The 21,407-nt window shown below is 47.3% G+C and overlaps 1 protein-coding gene across 4 annotated transcripts in view; it reads left to right on the plus strand.

The window, feature by feature from the left end:
* The window catches only part of EFCAB6 (EF-hand calcium binding domain 6), a 280,127-nt gene that overhangs the window by 132,394 nt on the left and 126,326 nt on the right, over positions 1-21,407 (plus strand). For all 4 annotated transcript variants that reach the window (XM_053257507.1, XM_053257509.1, XM_053257508.1 and 1 more), the window contains 3 exons: positions 8,403-8,517; positions 11,125-11,228; positions 18,532-18,767. In XM_053257507.1, the coding sequence (XP_053113482.1) occupies positions 8,403-8,517; positions 11,125-11,228; positions 18,532-18,767 (455 nt within the window). The remainder of the gene's footprint in view (positions 1-8,402; positions 8,518-11,124; positions 11,229-18,531; positions 18,768-21,407) is intronic.

Genomic DNA, 21,407 nt, shown 5'->3' on the forward strand with positions numbered 1-21,407 from the left:
AATCTAGAGGTAACAAAGACATGGAGAACCATGGTTACTTTGGACTGATACAAGAAGTAGATACAGAAGATGGATACAAGAAGATACAATGCAGCTGGCACACTAGCTGAAGCTGAGAAAAGGACCCCCAGGCCACTACTGCCACTGGAGTTTCCAGGGCCAGGTAGAGTCCTGGGTTGAGCAGAATTTCCAAGTTGTGAACCTGATCCCTCAAGGGGAGTGGAACCCCTGCAAAAGCAGGTTGCTAGACTATCCCTAAGTCAGCAATTCTCCTGACCAGGAGAGCCTCTATGTTGCCTGGATTCAATTTCAGCTTGTTAACTTGCATCCAGTCCTTTACCATCTCCAGGCATCAGTTCAAAGCATTCAATGCTTCTCCAGCAGGGGATGACATCTCAATGTACAGCTGAGTATTATTGGTGTAGTAATGACACCCAACATCAAACCCCCAGATGACGTCCCAGCATGGTTTCATTTAAACATTAAATATCATGGGGGGCCAGACTGAGAGCACAGTCCAATGGTCAAGGTTGAGCAGGAGTCTGCTAGCACCACCTTCTGGAAACTGCCTTGTAGGAATGAGCAGAATCCCTGCAAAACAGTCCCATGCCCACCCACCCCCAACAGGCACCCCAGAAAAATACCATGGCCAAGTCACTGAGATCTGCAGCAGAACCAAGACACAGTCCCCCAGTTCAGTTCCCAGCACAAGTCATCTACAAAAGAGAACAGTGAAGTTTCTATCTTCAGACTGGGTCACAAACCAATGAAATAGATTTAGACACTTGCATTCAGACTCTCTGGAGTTGATTGTCATGACCTGTAGTCATGAATCCCCCCGCCTCCACCATCCACTCTGGAGGAGATGGTGGACAAGGAATTAGGGATGTGCATGGAACAGACTTTGCATTCTGTTCTGAGCCTGGAACAGTATGCACAATGTGCGGGACATTCTGTTGAAACAACCAGTTGAGCTGGTTGTTCAGACAGAACAACCCCTGGTGCGTTGGAATGTCCCCACCCGTTCCAAGAGCCATTTTCAATTTTGAATGCCAAAATGGCATTCTTCTGGCCCCTGCTCATGTACAGCAGCCATCTGCGTGGTGGTGCTGATCACACAAATGGTTTCCGCATGTGCATAGATGCCAGAAGAGCAACATTTTGGAATCAAAAATGGCACTTGGAACACTCGCTACATTCCAAGTCAGAACTGGGTTGTGCTGTTTTGAGTTCAGAATAGGCCCTTCATTTGAAGAGCGTTCTGATCTGAACTCAGAACACTTAAAATCCCCCATTTTGAGATGGAACATTCCAAGATTGGAACATTCTACATATCCCTACAAGGAAGGAGATGGGATGCAGGAATCTGAACCCCAACCCTCCTTTGTAAGGCCAGAAGACACTGTGCTGTCTCCTGACTCAGAATCAGCATAAGCTGCTAGCGAAACTGAGGCATCTTAGTCCTGTCACAGGATACAGCAGGCGATAAATAATAATCCAAGTCTTGTTCTTGGGGGTGGAGTTACCTCCCTTCAAACCTGAGCTATACTGTATAATTGTATAATAATAAAAGCCTGCAGTCTGCTCTAGACCTTTGTTGGAGCAACAACTCATTTTGAGCTCTTCTTGGAGTTGTTGTCAGTCTGTCTTCTGGTTCCCAGCTCCAACTGGTTTTTGACCTTGGCATGTCTGACTCTGCCTTTGACTGGCCCTTTATACCTGCTGTTTACCAGTTACCCCTGTTAAATGAGCAGACATCTGTTAAAGTAGTGTTTCTCTTATATTTAGCAGGGGAGAGCAACTGCCCTTATCCATCCCCAGCACAGCATCCCTCCAGTGGCTGTTGCTGGTCTCTTACCTGATGTTTCTTTTTAGATTGTGAGCCTTTTGGGGACATGGGCTCATCTTATTTATGTAGTATTTATTTTATAGACCACTTAGAGAACTTTGGTTGAAGAGTGGTATATTAATATTCATAGTAACTACTATTTGACCTTGGCCTACCTGACTTTGTTCTGCTCGGTCCTCTGTATCTGTTGCTTACTGGCTTGTTCTTGGACTGCCTACCTGGCTTATACTATGCTGCCCTACTCATCTTCTAGTTAGTGATGATACAGACCAGAGTACTGGATCACCACTGCAGGCTCAAGCATCTTTCCCAGAAAGGCCAAATTGGAGACTAGGCAATAATTCTCCCAGGACTAGGGAGAGCTTCATCAGAAGTGGGCAAACCAATGTGAGTTTAAGGCCGGATGGTATCACGCTTCCCACAAGCAAGCATTAATCACCTTCCCAACCATTTGCCTAGTCCCCACCCCTGGCTAACCAAACAAGACCGGCAAGAATCAAGCATGAAAACAGATGTTTTCACATTCCCAAGGTGAACAAGCTGAAAACAAACCTTGGGTTGAGCAAACTGAAACAAACACTGAATTACCGGACAAGCAGGCACCATGGTTCTTTATTTGGAACTAATAATATGCAGTTCAAGTCATGGTAGATACAAGTGATTTTCTCTACAAAGTGCTTAGCAAACTGATCACAGCAGGCCTTGGATGTATCTTCCAAATAATTGGCAAGGATAAGATTGAACAGGCCCTATACCACCTGAAACAGGTCTGCTAGATGGCTCTCTGCAGATGAAGTGGTGGCAGAGAAGTTAGCCTTCACCACAGCACAGCCCCAAAGATGGGCTCCAGCACCTTGGATTCAACTGGATTCATCACGGATCTTCTTCTACCATTATTCCAGTAATTTGTCCCAGTTCTTCATTGCCAATAGCTCCATGGAAAACCACAGAGGCACTCTAGTTCTGTGATTGGGGAAGGGATGTTTATGAGCAATTGTATCAATGGCCCAGGCCAATTCCCCTTTCCAGAGATCTGTCAGGGCCTCCGCAGAATTGCCAGTAGGGGTGTGCACGGAACCGTGGAGCTGCGGTCCGGCACTGGGGTGGGGGGTTCCAACAAGAAATGGGGGGGCGTTACTCACCCCAGAGACAACCACACCGTAATTCACTGAGCAATCGGGCGGCAGGATATCTCCCTGCCGCCCGCTTCATTCCCCGCTCGGCGGCTCTGTCCTCATGTACTGTAAAGAATCGTCCTCCTTAAGCATTTAAACGCTTCAAAGCCCCGCTGGCGCTCGGCTGGCGGGCGCTCGGCTGGCGGCCGCCCCAAGAGGACCCCTGCCGCCCCCAAGAGGACCCCTGCCACCCCCATCCTTAAGAAATAACCTCCCATTGAAAGGGGACGGCAGGAGAGCTGCCTGCCGTCCCCTTCCGCTTTGCCGGTCTGGCTGCAAAGGGCTTCTAAGAAGCCTTTCGCGCACGCGCGCAAAGGGCTTCTTAGAAGCCATTTGCAGCCAGACCGGCAAAGCGGACGGTAGGGAGTTCTTCTCCCGCCGCCCGACTTAAAAATCGGGCGGCGGGAGAAGAACTCCCTACCGTCCGCTTTGCCGGTCTGGCTGCAAAGGGCTTCTAAGAAGCCCTTTGCGCGCGTGCGCGAAAGGCTTCTTAGAAGCCCTTTGCAGCCAGACCGGCAAAGCGGAAGGGGACGGCAGGCAGCTCTCCTGCCGTCCCCTTTCAATGGGAGGTTATTTCTTAAGGATGGGGGTGGCAGGGGTCCTCTTGGGGGTGGCAGGGGTCCTCTTGGGGCGGCCGCCAGCCGAGCGCCCGCCAGCCGAGCGCCAGCGGGGCTTTGAAGCGTTTAAATGCTTAAGGAGGACAATTCTTTACAGTACATGAGGACGGAGCCGCCGAGCGGGGAATGAAGCGGGCGGCAGGGAGATATCCTGCCGCCCGATTGCTCAGTGAATTACGGTGTGGTTGTCTCTGGGGTGAGTAACGCCCCCCCCATTTCTTGTTGGAACCCCCCACCCCATCCTCCCAAACCAAAACCACCCCGTGTCCGGACCGGTCTGGAGGCCTTTAGAATGGCCTCCGAACCGGTCCGTGCACATGACTAATTGCCAGCCCTAAAAATAATTGATTGGTTGTGAAGGTTAGGGAAGGAAGAGTCACAGCTCTCTTTTGAGACACACAGAAGCCTGGGAGGAAGCCTTTATATCCTTCATGTCCTGGAGATAGCCATTGAACAGCTTGGATGGGTAGAGTCAGTCCAGGACCTGAGAACTCCATGCCTTGCAAACAGGCACTTCCTCACACCTCTGTATGCTGCAGCTTATAAGGAAAGATGAGGAGTTATTTGACAGGACATAAGAAGACCTCTGGAAATGGCAAGGGGGGGGGGGTTCCATAGAAGTTGAAGAAATACAATTGGAAGTGGTGGGTACATGGAAGGATGTGACACATGGGAATAGGAGATGTTCTGTACTATTGGAGTTGAGCAACGGGTACCAGACTCTTCATACGAAGGGAGATCCATGCCATCTGGGCAACAACTGCCACCCCGGCTACAGGAAATGAGGAGGAAGATTCTGAGCCCCCTACAGCCTAGCAGCAGTTGACTGATGGAAGAAGGAGAGAATCACAACTCAGTATAGCTAAGGAGATGATAAGAGAACATATAGCTATATTACATGAGTGTGTCTCCAGGGCCAAGTGAATTATATTCCAGGGTATGGAAGGAACTAGTGGATGTGATCTCAAAGCCATTGTCTGCCATCTTTGAGAGCTTCGGGAGAATGTGTGAGCTGCCAGAAGACTGGAGAACAACAAATGTTGCCGTGCCAAACGATTGTTTTCTCCTTTTTTGATAGTTATCAGTTTAGTAGATCATGGGAATGCTTTGGACATAGTGCATCTTGATATCAGCAAAGCATTTGACAAAGTCTATCATAATATCCATATTGATATGCTACTTCTTTCTGATGAATTCACAGGTGGGTCAACAGGTTGTTAAACTAATGTACCCAAAAAGTGCTCCTTAATAGCTTCTTGATGGAGTTTTTGATTGGAATGACAAGGAATAACTCCTTGAGGGAGTTATTGAGTGGAATGTCACAAGACTTAGTCCTGAACCTTGTGCTGTTCAGCATCTTATAAATGACTTAAAGGAGGGGGGTAGAGGGGATGCTTGCTTATCAAATTGGTAGATGAGAGAAAGCTAACACCATAAACAACAGTAGCTAACACCTCAGAGGATAGAATCAAGATTCAAAAAGATCTTGGCAGGCTTGAACATTGGGCCAAAATCAAACAGATGATATTCCACAGATAGAAATGTAAAATCCTACATTTATGTAAGAAAAATCAAATGCACAAGTAAGGGATTTGGGAGACTTGGCTTGACAAGAGTACATGTGAAGAGGTGCCTTAGTGGATCACAGGTTGAACATGATTCAGTGTATGAGGCAGCTGCTTTAAAAAAGAATGTAATTTTGTTCTCAGTTAACAGAAGCATGGTGTTCAGACCACAAGAAATAATATTCTGTGCTGGTCAAACATCTCTTTCTATTATGCTACTATTATATGAGGTGATGACACATTTATTGGCATACTATAGCCTATGCAGGCAATCAAATAAGAAATGCCTGTACATGTTTAGAAGTACTGAAAGCAGGTCAGGAGTCCTCCCCAGCATTTCCCTAACTGCCCTCCTTGCTGCTCATGGAAACAGCAGTGTTTCTCTGCAGAGGAAAGCTTTCTAACTATGATTGCAAGCTCTTCTGGGGTGATCCAGAATGCTTGAATAAGGCTTATGTCCTGCACATTGTTGCCACCCACCAGTCTTCTGCGGGAGTGGAGTTGGTGTGGTGTTTTGCCTCTCCCCAAATTGAACAGGCATGGGGCAGAGGCTATTGGTCTGGGCCTTTGCGGGGGCAGGGTTTGACAGCCATTGCTGCCAGCCCGTCCTTCTGGGGCCTCAGTCTTTGCCAGACTGGCTCTTCCTCCCTCCCATCCTAGATGCAGAATAAGCTCCAGTTGGTCATCTTTTGGGTGGCCAAGTAGGCTTTTTATCTTCTCACCTGATTGGCCTTGTGTGAGCTGTTTTTTGGCTACTCTGTTCTGGATTCCATGTTAGTTTAGTTAGGTCACAGTGGGCAGAGGCAGTGTGGGCTTTGCACAGTGTTAGGGTGGGGTTTCTTCAGTGGTAAACATCCTTGGACTATTTAAATCAAGTGGAAAGTTAACCTGTCCTTAGAGGCTTCATGACTCAAGGCTGTGGTTGGCACCCATTTGTGCTTCCTGGCCTTCATCACTTCAAAGGCTGTGTGGCTTGTTTGGGTGAAGTCCATGAAAGGCTCAGTCCTGGTGGGTCGGTGAAAAAGATCAGGAAACAGCATGCCCTGTTTCCAGGCTCTGAGCCAGGATGTGTTGCACAAAGACTAAAGAAGGGAGAGAGTCTGACTCCAGCCTTAGTTATGCCCGCACTGCTGGGGTGGAGTTGTTTCTTCTTTGAATGATTGGTTGGTTGGTTGGTTGGTTGGTTGGTTGATTGAGCTCTGTCAAGTCAGTGTTGACTCCTAGCGACCACATAGATAGATTCTCTCCAGGATGATCTGTCTTCAACTTAGCCTTTAAGGTCTCTCAGTGGTGCATTCATTGCTGTTGTATTCAAGTCCATCCACCTTGCTGCTGGTTGTCCTCTTCTTCTCTTTCCTTCAACTTTTCCAAGCATTATGGACTTCTCAAGGGAGCTGGGTTTTCGCATAATGTGTCTGAAGTATGATAGTTGGAGCCTGGTCATTTGTGCCTCGAGTGAAAATTCTGGATAGATTTGTTCCATTTGTTTGTTTTCCTGACTGTCCATGGTATCTTCAAAAGTCTTCTCCAGCACCAAAGTTCAAAAGTGTCAGTACTTTTTCTATCTTGCTTCTTCAGTGTCCCGCTTTCACATCCATAGAGTGTCACAGGAAAAACCATTGTCTGAATGATTCTAATATTTGTAGGTATAGACACATCATGGCATCTAAATATCCTTTCCAAGGCCTTCATTGCAACTCTACCAAGTGCTAGTCTCCTTGCCACCAGCCAATTGGTTTGGTTCTTTAATAAAATTGTGGCCCTTTCTCCCCAAAAGAACTTGTAATGTGTTTTTTCTTGCACCATGCTTGGTGCATGGTGTGGGGGCAATCCATGTGTGGGGGCAATCCATTTTGAGAAGGACAGGTTGAGAGGATGGCAACAAAGATAGTAAGGGGTCTGGAAACCAAGTCCTATGAGGAAGGGTGAAAGGAGATGGATATGTCTAGCCTGGAGAAGAGAAGATTAAGGTGAGATGTGATTGCTATGCTGAATGCTTGTGTCACATAGAAGAAGGAGTGGACCAGCTATTGCTCCTGAAATAACTAGGAGGCAGATCTAAGCTAGACATTAAGAGGAATCTCCTAACTGTAAAAGCTGCTCAACAGTGGAACCATGTGCCTCATGCAGCGACACACTCTCCTTATTTATAGACAGAGGCTGGATAGCCCTCAGTTAGAGATGCTGTGGTAGATTCCTGCCCAGAGTAGGAGTTGGACAAGAAGGTCTCCAGGGTCACTTCCAACATGGCTATTCTGTTATTATTTGAGGAATAGGTGACACCTATATACATGGCCTTTCTTTCCTTTTGGAATAACAGGGTACAAGATAATGCATAGTTATTTGTTTTATTAGGTACAATTTCATTTGAAATAAGATAGTTAAGTATAATGACTGTGATTCTTTCTCAATTGTGTTTTGTCTTTTTTTGTCTTTGAAATTTTCATTTTTGTTATAAGAACAAAATGACTTTAGAATTACCACTTGTATATTTAAAAAATTGCTTATTTTTGTATCTAGTAACACAGTGGTTCCCAACCTGGGGTCTTCCAGATGTTGCTGAACTACAACTCCCAGCACCCCTGGCTACAATTTATTATGGCTGGGGATAACATAAGAACAGCTCTGTTGGATCAGGCCCAAGGCCCATCTAGTCCAGCATCCTGTTTCACACAGTGGCCCACCAGATACCTCTGAGAAGCCTCCAGGCAAGAGCTGAGGGCATGCCCTCTTCTGCTGTTACTCCTCTGTAATGTTTTTAGAGGTATATTGCATCTGAGGCTGGAGGTGGCCTATAGCCCTCAGACTACTAGCCATTGATAGATCTTCCCTCCATGAATTTATCTAAAGCCCTCTTAAAGCCGTCCAGGCTGTTGGCTGTCACCACATCTTGTGGCAGAGAATTCCATAGGTTGATTATGCATTGTGTGAAACAGTACTTCCTTTTGTCGGTGCTAAATTTCTTGGCAATCAGTTTCATGGGATGACCCCTGGTTCTAGTGTTATGCGCAAGTGTTATGCTGGGAGTTGTTGTTCAGCAACATCTGGAGGGGACCCCAAGTTGGGAACCACTGTAACATTTAGCCCATACTGTACCACCTTGTCATTGTAGGAGAATTTGTCAAGTTTTTGCTGAAATTAACACACGTGCAGTATTAATAAACATCTTGTCATTGTTCTCTTCTCTTTCTGACAGTTATTGGAAGATATTGGGATATCCATGGAAGATGACCAGTTTAATCTACTCCTAGAGAAACTAGGATTCCCAAGTGGAGGACTGAGTTATCTTGATTTTGTGGCAGTATTTGAAGGTAACTGGATATTTATTGACATTAATGCATTGCTCTTGGGATAACTGGGACCTTAGGCAGCTATCCCAAGTTTCTGCAAGTTAGGCCAATAAAGGTACATATTTTGCAAACTGATTTAGTACTAAACAGGCAGTTTATTATAATCCTACCAAAAACCTGAGACTAAGTACAAATGTACAAAATTACCTATAAAGATACTACAGCAGCGATTGAAAGAATTAGCACTTTGGTTGCTAGGTAGGTAATGGAAGGATATAGTTACTGTGCCCACATGTCCTCATCCTGCACCATACCAGAAATATGAAAAACAATGAGTTCACATGGGAGATGTGATTATGTGGTTATTTTCGATATCAAGGTTGGCAGCCCCTGACTTCTGGGGATTGGACTGCAGTTCAATGGTACAGCACATGTTTTGTATGCAGAAGATTCCAGGTTAAATCCCTGGCATCTCCAGGCAGGACTATGAAAGACCTATCTGAAACGCTGGAAAAGTTATTTCGGACATACTGAGCTAGATGGACCAATGGTCTGATTCTGCATATGCCAATTTCATATGTTTAGCAATGATGTGGAAAGCAGGCCTTAAGACTATTCACACGAGTGAATAGTGTGAATAGCGGGCAGGGCGATGGGGGAAGGCAAGATCCAGTGTAGCTTCTCTCCAGACGACTGTTGGTTAGTTTGTCAGCACTCCACCATGTGCCCACACATTCTGCGGTGCGCTACTCCTAGTAGTGTGGATCACTGGAGGCCAGGACTCATTGGAGGCCAGCGTGGTGTAGTGGCTAGAGTGCTGGACTAGGACCGGGGAGACCCGAGTTCAAATCCCCATTCAGCCATAAAACTAGCTGGGTGACTCTGGGCCAGTCACTTCTCTCTCAGCCTAACCTACTTCACAGGGTTGTTGTGAAAGAGAAACTCAAGTATGTAGTACACCGCTCTGGGCTCCTTGGAAGAAGAGCAGGATATAAATGTAATAAATAAATAATAAATAAATTGTCCCAGCCTCTAGAGATCTGCACTGCTAAGAGCACTAGGAACCCCACAATGCACTGAGTGCAAGGCATTGGGGGATTCCCTGGTCAGAGTCAGGCACTCTAGTCATGGAGCCCAAGCATACACATGACCCCAGGGCCAGGGAGCGCTTGCGCCCTTAACCCTGGCTAAAGGCTGGGGTTGGAAATGGGGCTACCCACAAGGGCAGTGCTAGGATCAGCAGCCAGAACCAGATGGGTAGCCAACCCTAGCCTGGGTTTGGCTGCTCGTGTGTATAGCCTTATTCACTTCATCTGCCCCTGCCATGCAAATTATTCTAACATTACCAGAGTTGTGGGGGAAGCATCCACAAGGGAGCTGCAACCACAGTCCCCATTAACATAACTAGCCCAAAGCTTACGCTTTCCAGATGTAGAATTCAACTTTTCCCCATCTATGATAATATTTAACATATAATTATACTTTTGCTGTTACTGAAGTGTTATCCTGATGAAGAACATACTCAGAATAAGGAGATTTGTCTCTTGCCTCAGTACATTTATAATTGGGAGCCAAAAGATGTCAACTCTCAGGCTTAAAAATGAGCTTTGCGCTCATTTTATCTTCACAATTGCCTGTGAGCCCATTCATACATTAAAATTGCCACATCTATCAGGGTTTGCCACTTCTTGTTTTGGAATCCTGTGGAAGGAGCAGAGTCCCTCCTACCAGGGCCCAGCATCAGCAGAGAAGGAAGGAGAGGCCTGCAGGGACTGGCTACCTTTAATTGCCTTGTCTTACTCTATGGAGGGTGAGGAGAGGCTGCTACTGCTGCCGCTGCACACAGTCCCCCACCCAAATGGCAGCAATATGCTTTGGGGAAACATCTGTGCATTGCTTACATCAGGAACAGTTACTCTCCCCAATAGGCAAAGCAGCCCCTCCCTGTCAGTAGCGGCTGGTGTGGGCGCCAGTGGAGGGGCGGCGAGAGGCACCTTTACGAGTAAAAGAATTGGTGCTTACCTCTGCTCTCTTGCCGCACCTGAACACTGCTTGGGGAAGCAGCGTGCCGCCCAGCACCCCCTGCGGCGGGGGAGTGCCTCCGCCACTCAACTGGCCTCCATGGAGCCGATCCCCTGCCTGCGGCCAGGTGAGAGTGGCGGAGGCAGTCCCCCACTGCAGGGGGTGCTGGGCGGCATGTTGCTTCCCCAAGCAGTGTTCAAGTAACATAATGTTTCTTGATGCTGGCCAGAATCAGCATGGTGCTGTGCAGAGTGATGTTTCTTTTCCTCCTCCTCCTCCTCCTCCTCCTCCTCCTCCTCCTCCTCCTCCTCCTCCTCCTCCTCCTCCTCAACATATGGAAAAGCAGTTTTATGCTCAAGTTTTGTTTTACGTTATATAGGCTGACATGTTGCCCAAGGCAACACGGTCAGTTCTGAACTGCCCACATCACAGCTGGCATCTAAAACAACACCTGCAGTGTTGCACAAGAGTGTTCTTGCACCAATCTCTAAAACTGCTCAATCACACTTCCACAGTGCTACATGCATTTGGAAGTAATGGATGGAACACTGTAGAAATGAGATTACACAATATTGATCATGCTTGACCCCAATGTAATTATTTCAGATTCCAGACTGTTAGGTCGCCGAGTAAATACCAACAGGTGTCACTTCATGTCAGCTGAAGAATGCCTCGGCCAGTTTAGCAATAAGCTGGTGGAAGAATATGGGGTAATTACATTCACATCTTTACCACTAATTCATATCATGACCTTTTGTTTTGGTGTAAGTGTTTGCATTTCTCCACATAGTTTCCTCGTGTGCAATTACTGTAAAGAATAGGATAGTAAAGATGGGCCTCTCAAAAGTCTGCAGATGCCTCCTAAGCAACCTCCCTCCAAGCATGCAGGTATGCTCCATGGTTTAGACCATGAGCAGTCTTAAAGAGAAGGACTGCACATTAGTCTTCTCATGTGGCAAGCAACTCTTCTTTGTTTGCATAGAATACAAAATTGTGGTTCCTTCCACAGGCTCTCTGCTTGAAGTAGGGAGGGAGGAAGGGCAGGAAAAGTTTGAAGTGCTGACTAGGGATGTGTGTGCCGCACCATGTGCGTGCTGATGCCGAGCACAAGCTTCTGGGAACAAGGAAGCAGCCATTCACGGCCATTTGAGCAGCACAGCACCATGACCGGAATGGCAGTGGGGTGGCAGAGGAGCAGGTAAGGACCTGTGTCATTTCAGCGCCTCTCTAATGAGGCATCAAAACATTTTGGGTACAACACTAGTGCTGACTTGCCCATCATCTTTCCCTTTCCATCTCCAGGAAGGAAGAAGACTAAGGCTTTTTCCTTTTTAGAAGTGCAGGGAAAGGTTATGGGCAAGCCAGCACTTCAGCTTCTCCAGCTTTTTGTGTTTATAGGAACAGGTTATGGAAGGGAACTTTCAGTGCCCTATAAAAGCAGAACCAAACTGCTTGTGACACAACATGGTGATGGTGATGCTAGGAGTCTCTTATGGATGACACCTGTGAGACTACCCATTAAGTGGAAGTATCTGTTCTTCTTCATGGTCTCTGTGCATCATTGGGTTATGTGCCTGTGCAGAGCCAAGTTCCAGAACCTTCCAAAGCTTCACCCAAATAAGGAAAAAAGAGTGGGAAGACCCAGTCCCCCTGTAGGATAATCCCCACTGTACCTCAGAAAGGGAGACCGCCGCTAGAGCAAGATATTTCCTCTGACTTCACCTCATAAACGTATCTCCCATTTCTATTGTTTTGACTTTATTCCCTTTTTATTCTGTCTGTTTACTACTCTCTACATATTTCTGACCATCCATTTTGTATTTTGGTTTTCTTGTGGTCCCCCCACCCACTTTGGCACCCTGCGGGGCATCGCCTCTTATGGCAGCGGTGACAAAAAAAATCTTTAAACGCTTCTCTGACTGTGCGGCAAAAATCCCCACCTCTGATGGCCACGCAAAGTGTCTTCCTTGTCTGGGGGAAACCCATAGGATAGATACCTGCTCAATCTGCAGAGGCTTCACTAAGCAGGCCTGTCGCAATAGAGTATCTCGCTTGGGAGTGCTAATGTGGGAATGGGCCCTTCAAGCAAGTTCGGGGGTAGCAGGAGGTAGCCCAGGGACGGGGTGCCAGACTGTGTCAGATGGGGCAATCTCAATGCATCTCTTCCCCCGGAGCCTGCTTTAGAACAGCCGCACGCTGCTAATGAGGTTGCCACACTGGTACTTACAGCCGCGCCCACTCTGTAGCCACCTCTGCCGGGTTTGTCACCACTTCTGCAGGGCTTACCACTCATTACTGTGCAGGGCGAGATGATGTGGGTTGAGACATCAAATCTGGCCTCAGGACCGAACAAAGGGAAGATGGCTCCTATGTGCCCCATGCCAGCCCTGCCTACACAGGCTGATCAGTCAATCCTGCCCTTAATCCCAAAAGGTTAGGCCTCAGTACCAAAGGAGCGAAAGAAAGCCGACAACCCCATGCCAATGGTAGCGGCATTGGGCTTAACTAGCATTCAGGAGCTGCAGGAGCGAGCACCAAAGAAGAAAAAGGAAAGGAAGCGCCCTAGTGATACCAGAGATAGAGAGGACATGAGAGAGAAGTGGGATGAGTACACTCCTAAGAAATGCAAATGCAAGGAGAAGCACTTGCTGCGCTCCCCGTCTCCCAGCCCAATCTATCTTTCACCAATTCAGTTGCAGTATGGGGTGTATTCAGACGCTAAGCCCTCACTCGAACCCCAGCCAGAACCTTAGGCATCCTTGGATGATCATTTGGATTCATATTACATGGAATCCCCGTCAACCTCTTTGGATGAGGCACCGCACAAATCTAGATGCTATGGGAAGTGCTATCATCATCTTTACGATCCCTTACTCTCCAGGTGGAGTTTAAACCCACACTTCGAGAGGGATAGACACACTTTGCACTGGATAATGGGTTATTATGCTGATATTGATCCAGTGGGCTATTATGGACATCCACCTGGTCTCTGTCCTTACAAAGAAGAGCTAAAAGGCTATCCTGGTTATAAGGGACAAGGAAGTAGGAAGAAGTCATGTTCCTGGTCGGGGTCTAGATCGAATCAGTCTTCAAGCCCCAACAGATGCCACAAAAAGCCAAAGAAGCCATGTCCAGTGGCACCTCAGTCTTCTACGGTCCCTGATGCACCTGTTCATAGCCCACCACCACCCATGCCTTCGGGTACCGCTCCTCTGGTTTCTACAGCCCCACCAGTGGGAAATGCGCACCCCGTGCTGCCACTAACTGCGCCGGTGGTGATGGTCGAGAAACCAATAGATGATATGGGCTTGCAGCCAATGGAGCCACCTGGTACTCCAGTTGCAGATGGGGCAGAGAGTGAAACGGAGCTTCCGGGGACAGAGCAACCAGAGTGCTCATCCTCGGCAGAACTGAAGTGGTGTACAGAACAACTGCTTCACATGGCGAGCTCTCTTGGCTTGGACATTTCCGAACAGAACTCACCAGCACAGGATTCCATCTTTGAGCTGATCCAACCTCAGACCTCAGAGGTAGTTGCTCTCCCTCTGATTCCAACCATTGCCCAGATAATCAAGGTGGCTTGGGAGAAGCCTGCATCAGTCACCCCCACTTCAAAGCGTCTGGAGGGCATGTACAGGATGAAACATGAAACAGGATATGCAATACCTTAACAGACATCCAGCACCAAAGTCGGTGGTGGTGGAGTCGGCCCAGATGAAATCCAAGCAACAGCTTCTGACAGCACCTTCAGACAGGGAGGGCAGGAAGCTGGATGCTGTGGGGAGCAGGATGTATTCTGCATCCAGCTTGTTGATTTGGGTGGCGAACCATCAGGCTTATTGGGCTAGGTACCAACATTTTATTTTAGAGAAGCTCGCCTCCTTCCTTGCTCAACTCCAGAGAGATCAAAGGGAGGCTGCCACTACCCTCCTCCAGGAGGGCTCCAGAGTGGCTGAACAACAGCTACATTCTGCTTGCCACTGCACAGATGGGGGATCCTGAATAATGGCAACAGCGGCCTTCCTGAGAAGGCAAGCCTGGCTCCGCGCTACATCACTTTCGCAGGAGACTCGATCTCGCATTAAGGACCTCCTATTTGATGAGGAGGCTCTCTTTGGACAGCAGACAGATGACAAGCTAGAGCATGTCCAGAAACTAAGAACCACGGCATGTTCAATGGGCATGTCCTATTCTGCCTCCTCCTCTGCGACGTTGACCAGGCATCGTCCTTGGAAGCGACAGAACCAATATAGGCCTCCAGCCTACCAGTCTGGCTACCAATCCTATAACTTCTTTCATAACAACAAGAAGTATCAGCAGTGTAAGGGAGCTGGAACAAATGTCTATAAGTCACGCTTTTCCAAGCCTGAGCAGTCATATTCCAAGAGAGATTGACTTTGGATCTTCCAGGCTGTCAGGCCATTACAATGCCTGGACAGCCATTACATCCGACACCTGGGTGCTAGCCATTATTCACAATGGCTACCATATAGACTTCCTTTCTTTGCCACCTTTCTCGGGGATCAGACCTTCCCCTCCATTACTGGAGATCATCTCCTTGCTTAAAAAGGGGGCCATTGAAGAGATCCATTCAGAGCTAGACATGGGGTTTTATTCAAGGTACTTCACCATCCCCAAGCAGGATGGAGGCCTCAGACCCATATTAGACCTGTGGAGTGTCAAGCTTTTTGTTTGGTACCAGAGATTCCGTATGGATACGATCCCGACCATTCTTTGCTTCCTGTCCAGGAACATATGATTTGCATCAATCGACCTAAAGGATACGTATTTCCACCTGTCCATCGTGCACTATCATTGTCAATACCTGAGGTTTAGAGTGAGAGGTCATACCTACCAGTACAAGATTCTCCCGTTTGGCTTGGCCACCATCCCTTGTGTCTTCACAAAGCGTATGGCAGTGGTAGCAGCACATCTTTGACTGCAAGGGGTGATGGTCTTTCTGTATATCAATGATTGGCTGCTGGTGGCTAGCTCCCATGATGGCCTCATGGAGCAGGTGCACCTCACCCTTTGGCTACTTCAATCTCTAGGCCTGCAAGCAAATTTCAAAAAGTCAAAACTCAAGCCATCACAACGTTTGGTGTTTCTGGATACCCTGTTAAATTCCAAAGAGGGAAAGGTGTACCTTGCCCCACACAGGGTGATAGGCATCAGAGACGTGACACTACATTTTTGCCATGGGAGCTGTCACAAGGCCAGATTGGTGCAGAAGCTCCTTGATCACATGGCGTCATCCATAGCAGTACTGCCTCTAGCCCACTTCCCTATGCAGCCCCTGCAGGCATGGTTCTTGGACAATTTCAATCCCCACCATCATCATACAGACAGACAGCTGTGGTCTCCAAGGGACATTTCTATGTCGGTGAGGACGTGGACGAGGTCCGTTCATCTGACGGAGGGTGTCCACTTTCAGTGCTGCTCTCCAGAGCTGTCAATAACAACAGATGCCTCCACATCATGATGGGGGGGTGCACTTCAAGGATTTCACAGTGGCCGACCTTTGGCCCCACCATCTCAAGAAAAGACATATAAATTACCTGGAATTGATGGCCATTTTCCTGGCACTGAAGTCCTTTCGCCACTGGATACGTGGGCAGTCTGTGCTCATTCTGACAGACAACACCACAGCCCACCCGTACCTGAACTGTCAGGGAGGGATGGCCTCCTGCAGTTTACTGTTTCTAGCACTGGAACTATGGGCGTGGTGCACACCAGGGGAATCTGGCTGATAGCTGTGCACATAGAAGGGGTCACGAATATCCTAGCGGACACACTCAGCCACCAAATGGTCAGCTCGCACGAGTGATCCCTGGAGGACAGAGTGCTGACGGACCTGTTCCATCCTTGGGGAATTCCATCTGTAGAGCTGTTGGCCTCAGAGGCCAACAAGAAGTGTGTACAGTATTGCAGCAGGAGTAGCATAGGCTGACGATCCCTGGGTGATGCCTTCCTTTGCCACTGGGGGAGAGAGTTTGTGTATGCGTTCTTGCCATTTCCCTTGATCCTGAGTGTGCTTGAGAAGCTGAGGAGGGACAAGGTGAGAGCGATTTTGGTGGCCCTGTGGTGGCCGAGGCAACCTTGGTTCACCACCCTCCTGCAATTGGTCAGTCGCACCTTTGTGCACCTGCTGATGCGCCCCAAGCTTCTGACGATGGACGAGGGCCACAGGGTCCATCCAAACTTAGAATCCCTCTATCTGCCATCCTGGAGAATCTGACACCCCCATCCTTTTTGGATCCTGTCCGTAGGGTGCTGGAAGCAGCACGGAAGCCATCTACATGCCGCTGTTATGCAGCAAAGTGGCAGAAGTTTTGTGGGTTTGCACCAAAGTCAGGGCTTGCCCCTGACGAAGTCCCCATCCAGACTATCTTGGAATACCTTCTGGCCCTGAGAGAGTCTGGACAGGCACAGACGCCAGTCAGGGTGTATTTGGCAGCCATTGCCTCATACCACAGTTATTCGGATCTGTTTGTTGACTCAGTAGTTAAGAAGTTTTAAAAGGGATTGCTTAATTTGTTCCCGGCATCCCCACATTTATTACCCACTTGAGACCTTCTCTTAGTTCTCTAAAAGTTGATGTTGCCCCCTTTTGAGCCGCTGGCAACGTGTAGTTTAAAGCTCCTGTCCTTGAAAACTATATTCCTGGTGGCTATCTCATCAGCCAGAAGGGTGAGTGAGCTGCGGGCACTTCTCTGTGACTCAGCGTACCTGATATTTCATAGAGACAGGGTTGTGCTAAGGCTAGACCTGATGTTCCATCCAAAGGTGGTGTCGGAGTTTCATTTAGTGCAGGAACTGAGACTAGCGGTGTTCTTCCCTAATCCGGGCTCTGAGAGGGAGAGGGCCTACCACTCCTTAGACACTAGAGGGCACTAGACACTTATGTGGATCAGATGAGGCCTTTTAGGAAGACTGAGATACTCTTTGCTAGCTTTGCAGGCCCGTCCATAGGCATGCCTGTATCCACACAACGAGTTTCTTCCTGGGTTTCTGAGGCGATTAGGTTAGCCTACCAGCTGGCTAAGAAACAACTGCCAGGCCCTGTCCAAGCCCATTCCACAAGAGCGGTGTTGTTGTTGGAAGCCTTCTGGCGAGGGATTGCCTTGGACAAAATTTGCAGGGCGGCCACATGGGTTAACCCGTCGACCTTCATATGGCACTGTGCATTGGATGTCCATTCCAGGGATCAGGCAAGCTTTGGGATGTCGATGCTTCACTCAGTCTCTCAGTAGGCTGCTCCCACCAGCCAGGTAAGCTTAGCTTGCTATGATCCCAAGTGTGATGCACAGAGACTACGAAGAAGAAGGACAGACCTCCTACCTGTAACTGTAGTTCGAGTGGTCTTCTGTGCATTCACACTCCTGCCCTACCTCCCCGCAGTAGCCGAGCATTTTAGCTAGGTGGTGGTCTCCTTGACTGAGGTAGAGTGGGGATTATCCTACAGGGGGAATGGGTCTTCCTGCTCTTTTTTTCTTATTTGGGTGAAGCTTTGGAAGGTTCCAGAACTTGGCTCTGCACAGGTGCATAACCCAAGTGTGAATGCACAGAAGACCACTCAAAGAACTACAGTTACAGGTAGGAAACCTGCCCTTTTGGAAGATCATGAGGTTCCAAAGTGTTTCTCTGGATCATGTACATGGTGCTAAAAAAACAATAATAGTTCAAAGCAAGGGAATTAGAAGAGATGTGAGGCATCCACTAAATGCAATGTAGGGCAGGATATTTACTTCCTGAAGCATTCCAACTATTTATCCAATTTGGACTTGGAAACCTTCAAGGAAAGAATCTCCATACCCTCTCTACATGGTTTGTTCCCTAAATATCTTAAATAATTTTACCTTTTATGCAATAAATAAATAAATACTGTGGTGAAATACATTTTAAAAATACCTTAAATGGTAGAGTTAGTCTAACAGTATAATTAATTATTTGTTTAAAAGTGAAAACAAGTCCAATTTCTGACATTGAATTGAATTGACTATTCTCTGCTAGGATCCATACATTGCCTTTCGTAAAATAGATAGAAACAATGATGGTGTAGTCACCATGCTTGATTTCCGACGCCTCCTGGATAGTTTTATGATCAGCATGACAGATGAGGAGTATGTACGTCTTCTTGGTATCTTGGGAATGAATGAGATCTCTACATTAAACTATCCAGAATTCCTTCAATTGTTCCAAGCACATGCAACTAAAGAAATGCGCCCTTGGCTGACTCCACTTTACAAGTAAGAAGGGCAGCAATCTCATAGATTTACATAGATTATGTTATTGTTATATTAGCTAGATTCCAGCTAATATAGGATATGGCTTATTGAATCGCATATTGCAGATTACAAGATATTTTATTGTACAAGCTAGTGTTGGATAACATTGGAAGAAAAGAAATTATGCCCTTGGCCAATCTGTTTTTGGTAAGAATCTAAGCACATTTAACATCAAATCTTTTAGCTGCTTTACTCTTATTAATGGGTTTAGAATTGGGGCTGAGTTCACACAACTGCTTTTCCAACCCCGGAGGTTAGCCAGGATTGACAGGAGCACCTGGCACATGATCACTATCACTGCCAAGTTGCTGTGGTACTGTGCCCACATGATCCAGGTTAGCGGCTTTGAGGGAGTAGACTGTGACAGCCATTGGCCTCCAGGGACCCACATGCAATCCCAGCAGCCCCATGCTGCCCCTTATGCTTTCCTCACCCTGGAAAGCCTTCAGCACGTCAACAGCCATACTCTCATTGCTCTGGATGCTAGAGTGGGTGGCCAAAGCAGCTCCACCTCCAACCATACTCAGCCCCATTCGGCAGTCTCTAGAGAAGTTTGGAACTAATTCACAAGTCCATGGAGGTGGGGAGCCTTGCTAGTGAGCAGCAGGCACCGTAACCACTTCTCTGCCACATGGCACTTAGCCAGATTGCAGCCTGCGTGACCTGCACATCATCCCAGTGGGTTGGGAGGGAGAAAGCTGGGAAGAAAGGAGCTGTCCAGGGTTAGACTGAAAGGAGAGTTTTGCAATCAGACAGCTCCTCCTGAATCCCAGGGTTAGATTATTCAAATGCACAAACTCCAGGGCATTGTGGACAGCACCTTTCCAGTCTGCCATCATACCAGTGGAAGCCCTCTTGAGACAGGAAGAGGATAGATCTGCTGCAGCCCCTTTGCTGTCTAGGTTAGCAGGGCAATAAGCACAGAGCAATTCATTTGTGTCCTTCCTGTCTCTGCCCCTTAACTGTTTGTCCCCCATCCATACCTTCCTATCCAAGCTCAATTTTGGGAAGGGGCTTTGACCCCTAACTTCCACTGGGCAATGACAAAAACAACATGAAGGATGTTCCTTTTGATCAAGGGCACCCTTCATTTGAAGGAGCGTGATCCATGGGCCGCCTATGAAAGCTATCTCTCCATGTCCACATGTTGCAGAAGCACACATATGCATCCCGCCATCCCCCCAAGAGGACAAGCAGCAAACCACAGCACTGGTCCCATAGACCTGGATGCTGTTGCATGAGCAGCCAAGTCTTCCTGCTGACCATCTGTCAGTGGAGTGTGGGCCTCTGGTCATGTTGGTCCTGGCTTGCTGTGCTGTAGCTTGAGGGGGCAGGAATGTGGGTGGTGGGGCAGGTATGCCTTTTAGATTTGTTTTAATCTTTTTATTGTGTTTTAATATGGCTTGAGGCTGGCATGTCTTTGACTGCTCTGTTTGTTTTTATTATATGCTTCTTATTCATGTATTTTGGTGCTTTAATTATTTGTTAGCTGCTCTGAGAGCCTTCAGGCTGAAGAGTGGGATAGGAAATGTTCTAAATGTTTGGCAGCTTTGCTAGGAGCTTTCAGATGATACTTAAACAATCAGATGGGAAAGCAAGGGGATAAAGATTTGGAAAAGTTTCTTAAAGGAAGAAAGAAGGAGGAAAGTTGCATGACTGATGTGATGGAGAGAGCTCCAGAAATAAGGCAAACCATGGTGGGGGAAAGGTACATGAGCAAGCAAAAAGAAAATCTGAGGTTTAATAAGAAAGGCATTTTCTTACGGTAATGGAAGAAGTGTTACCCTGCTTGCTCACACACGTATACTATATATGTGTGCATGTATGCTTTGGGGTCAACTTGGAGGAAATTATTTTATTTATTTTTAACACTTATATCCCACTCTTCCTCCAAGGAGCTTAGCACAGTATGTGGTTATTTTTATCCATTTATATTTATATTTATATTTACTCAAAACCAAACTTACAAGCATGGATAAGAAATGGACCGTGGTCTGGACAGAGGCAAAACAACATTAGGGTAGCTCCAGAGGAGCAACAGACTTGGAGGCAAGGCTTTTGAAAGCATGGGCATTTGTTAAAATGCAGAGGCAAAATATAAAACACATTTTATATTATGGCAATTTTGGTAGAATTGTGGTTGCACAGGGCATGAAGGCAACTCCCAAAGCAAGATGAGGGGGAGGGGGCAAGGAAGTGAAGCCTGACTGCAGGTGGACATTAGAATGTAGGCAGGAGGAAGAGTGGGAGAGATGAGGGAGAAAGAGGCAGAGAAGAGTAATACTTCTAGTTTGTGTGTGATGCCAAAAGGAGTGACTGTCACCAGAGGAGGTTCAAGAGTCTCAGTTATAAAGGCCAGCCAAAGCAGCGGGCAAGGAGAAGGTGCTGCTGGCTAGGCACCTGGATAACTTGAGTCTTCTCAAGGGCTAGCCCAAATCCTAAGGTGCTCCAAATTCCAGGATCCACCACAATTTTTACTCTCATGAGCTTTTAAATACTTTTTTAAAAGGAGTATCACAAAAAATTAAAACTCAGGGTGTCAGTCTGTAAGTATCTGACCCTAACAGGAAGGATGTACTATTTCTAGTAGTTATTGTTAGT

This window comes from Hemicordylus capensis, chromosome 5 (genome assembly GCF_027244095.1).
Source record: "Hemicordylus capensis ecotype Gifberg chromosome 5, rHemCap1.1.pri, whole genome shotgun sequence".
Lineage (NCBI taxonomy): Eukaryota > Metazoa > Chordata > Lepidosauria > Squamata > Cordylidae > Hemicordylus > Hemicordylus capensis.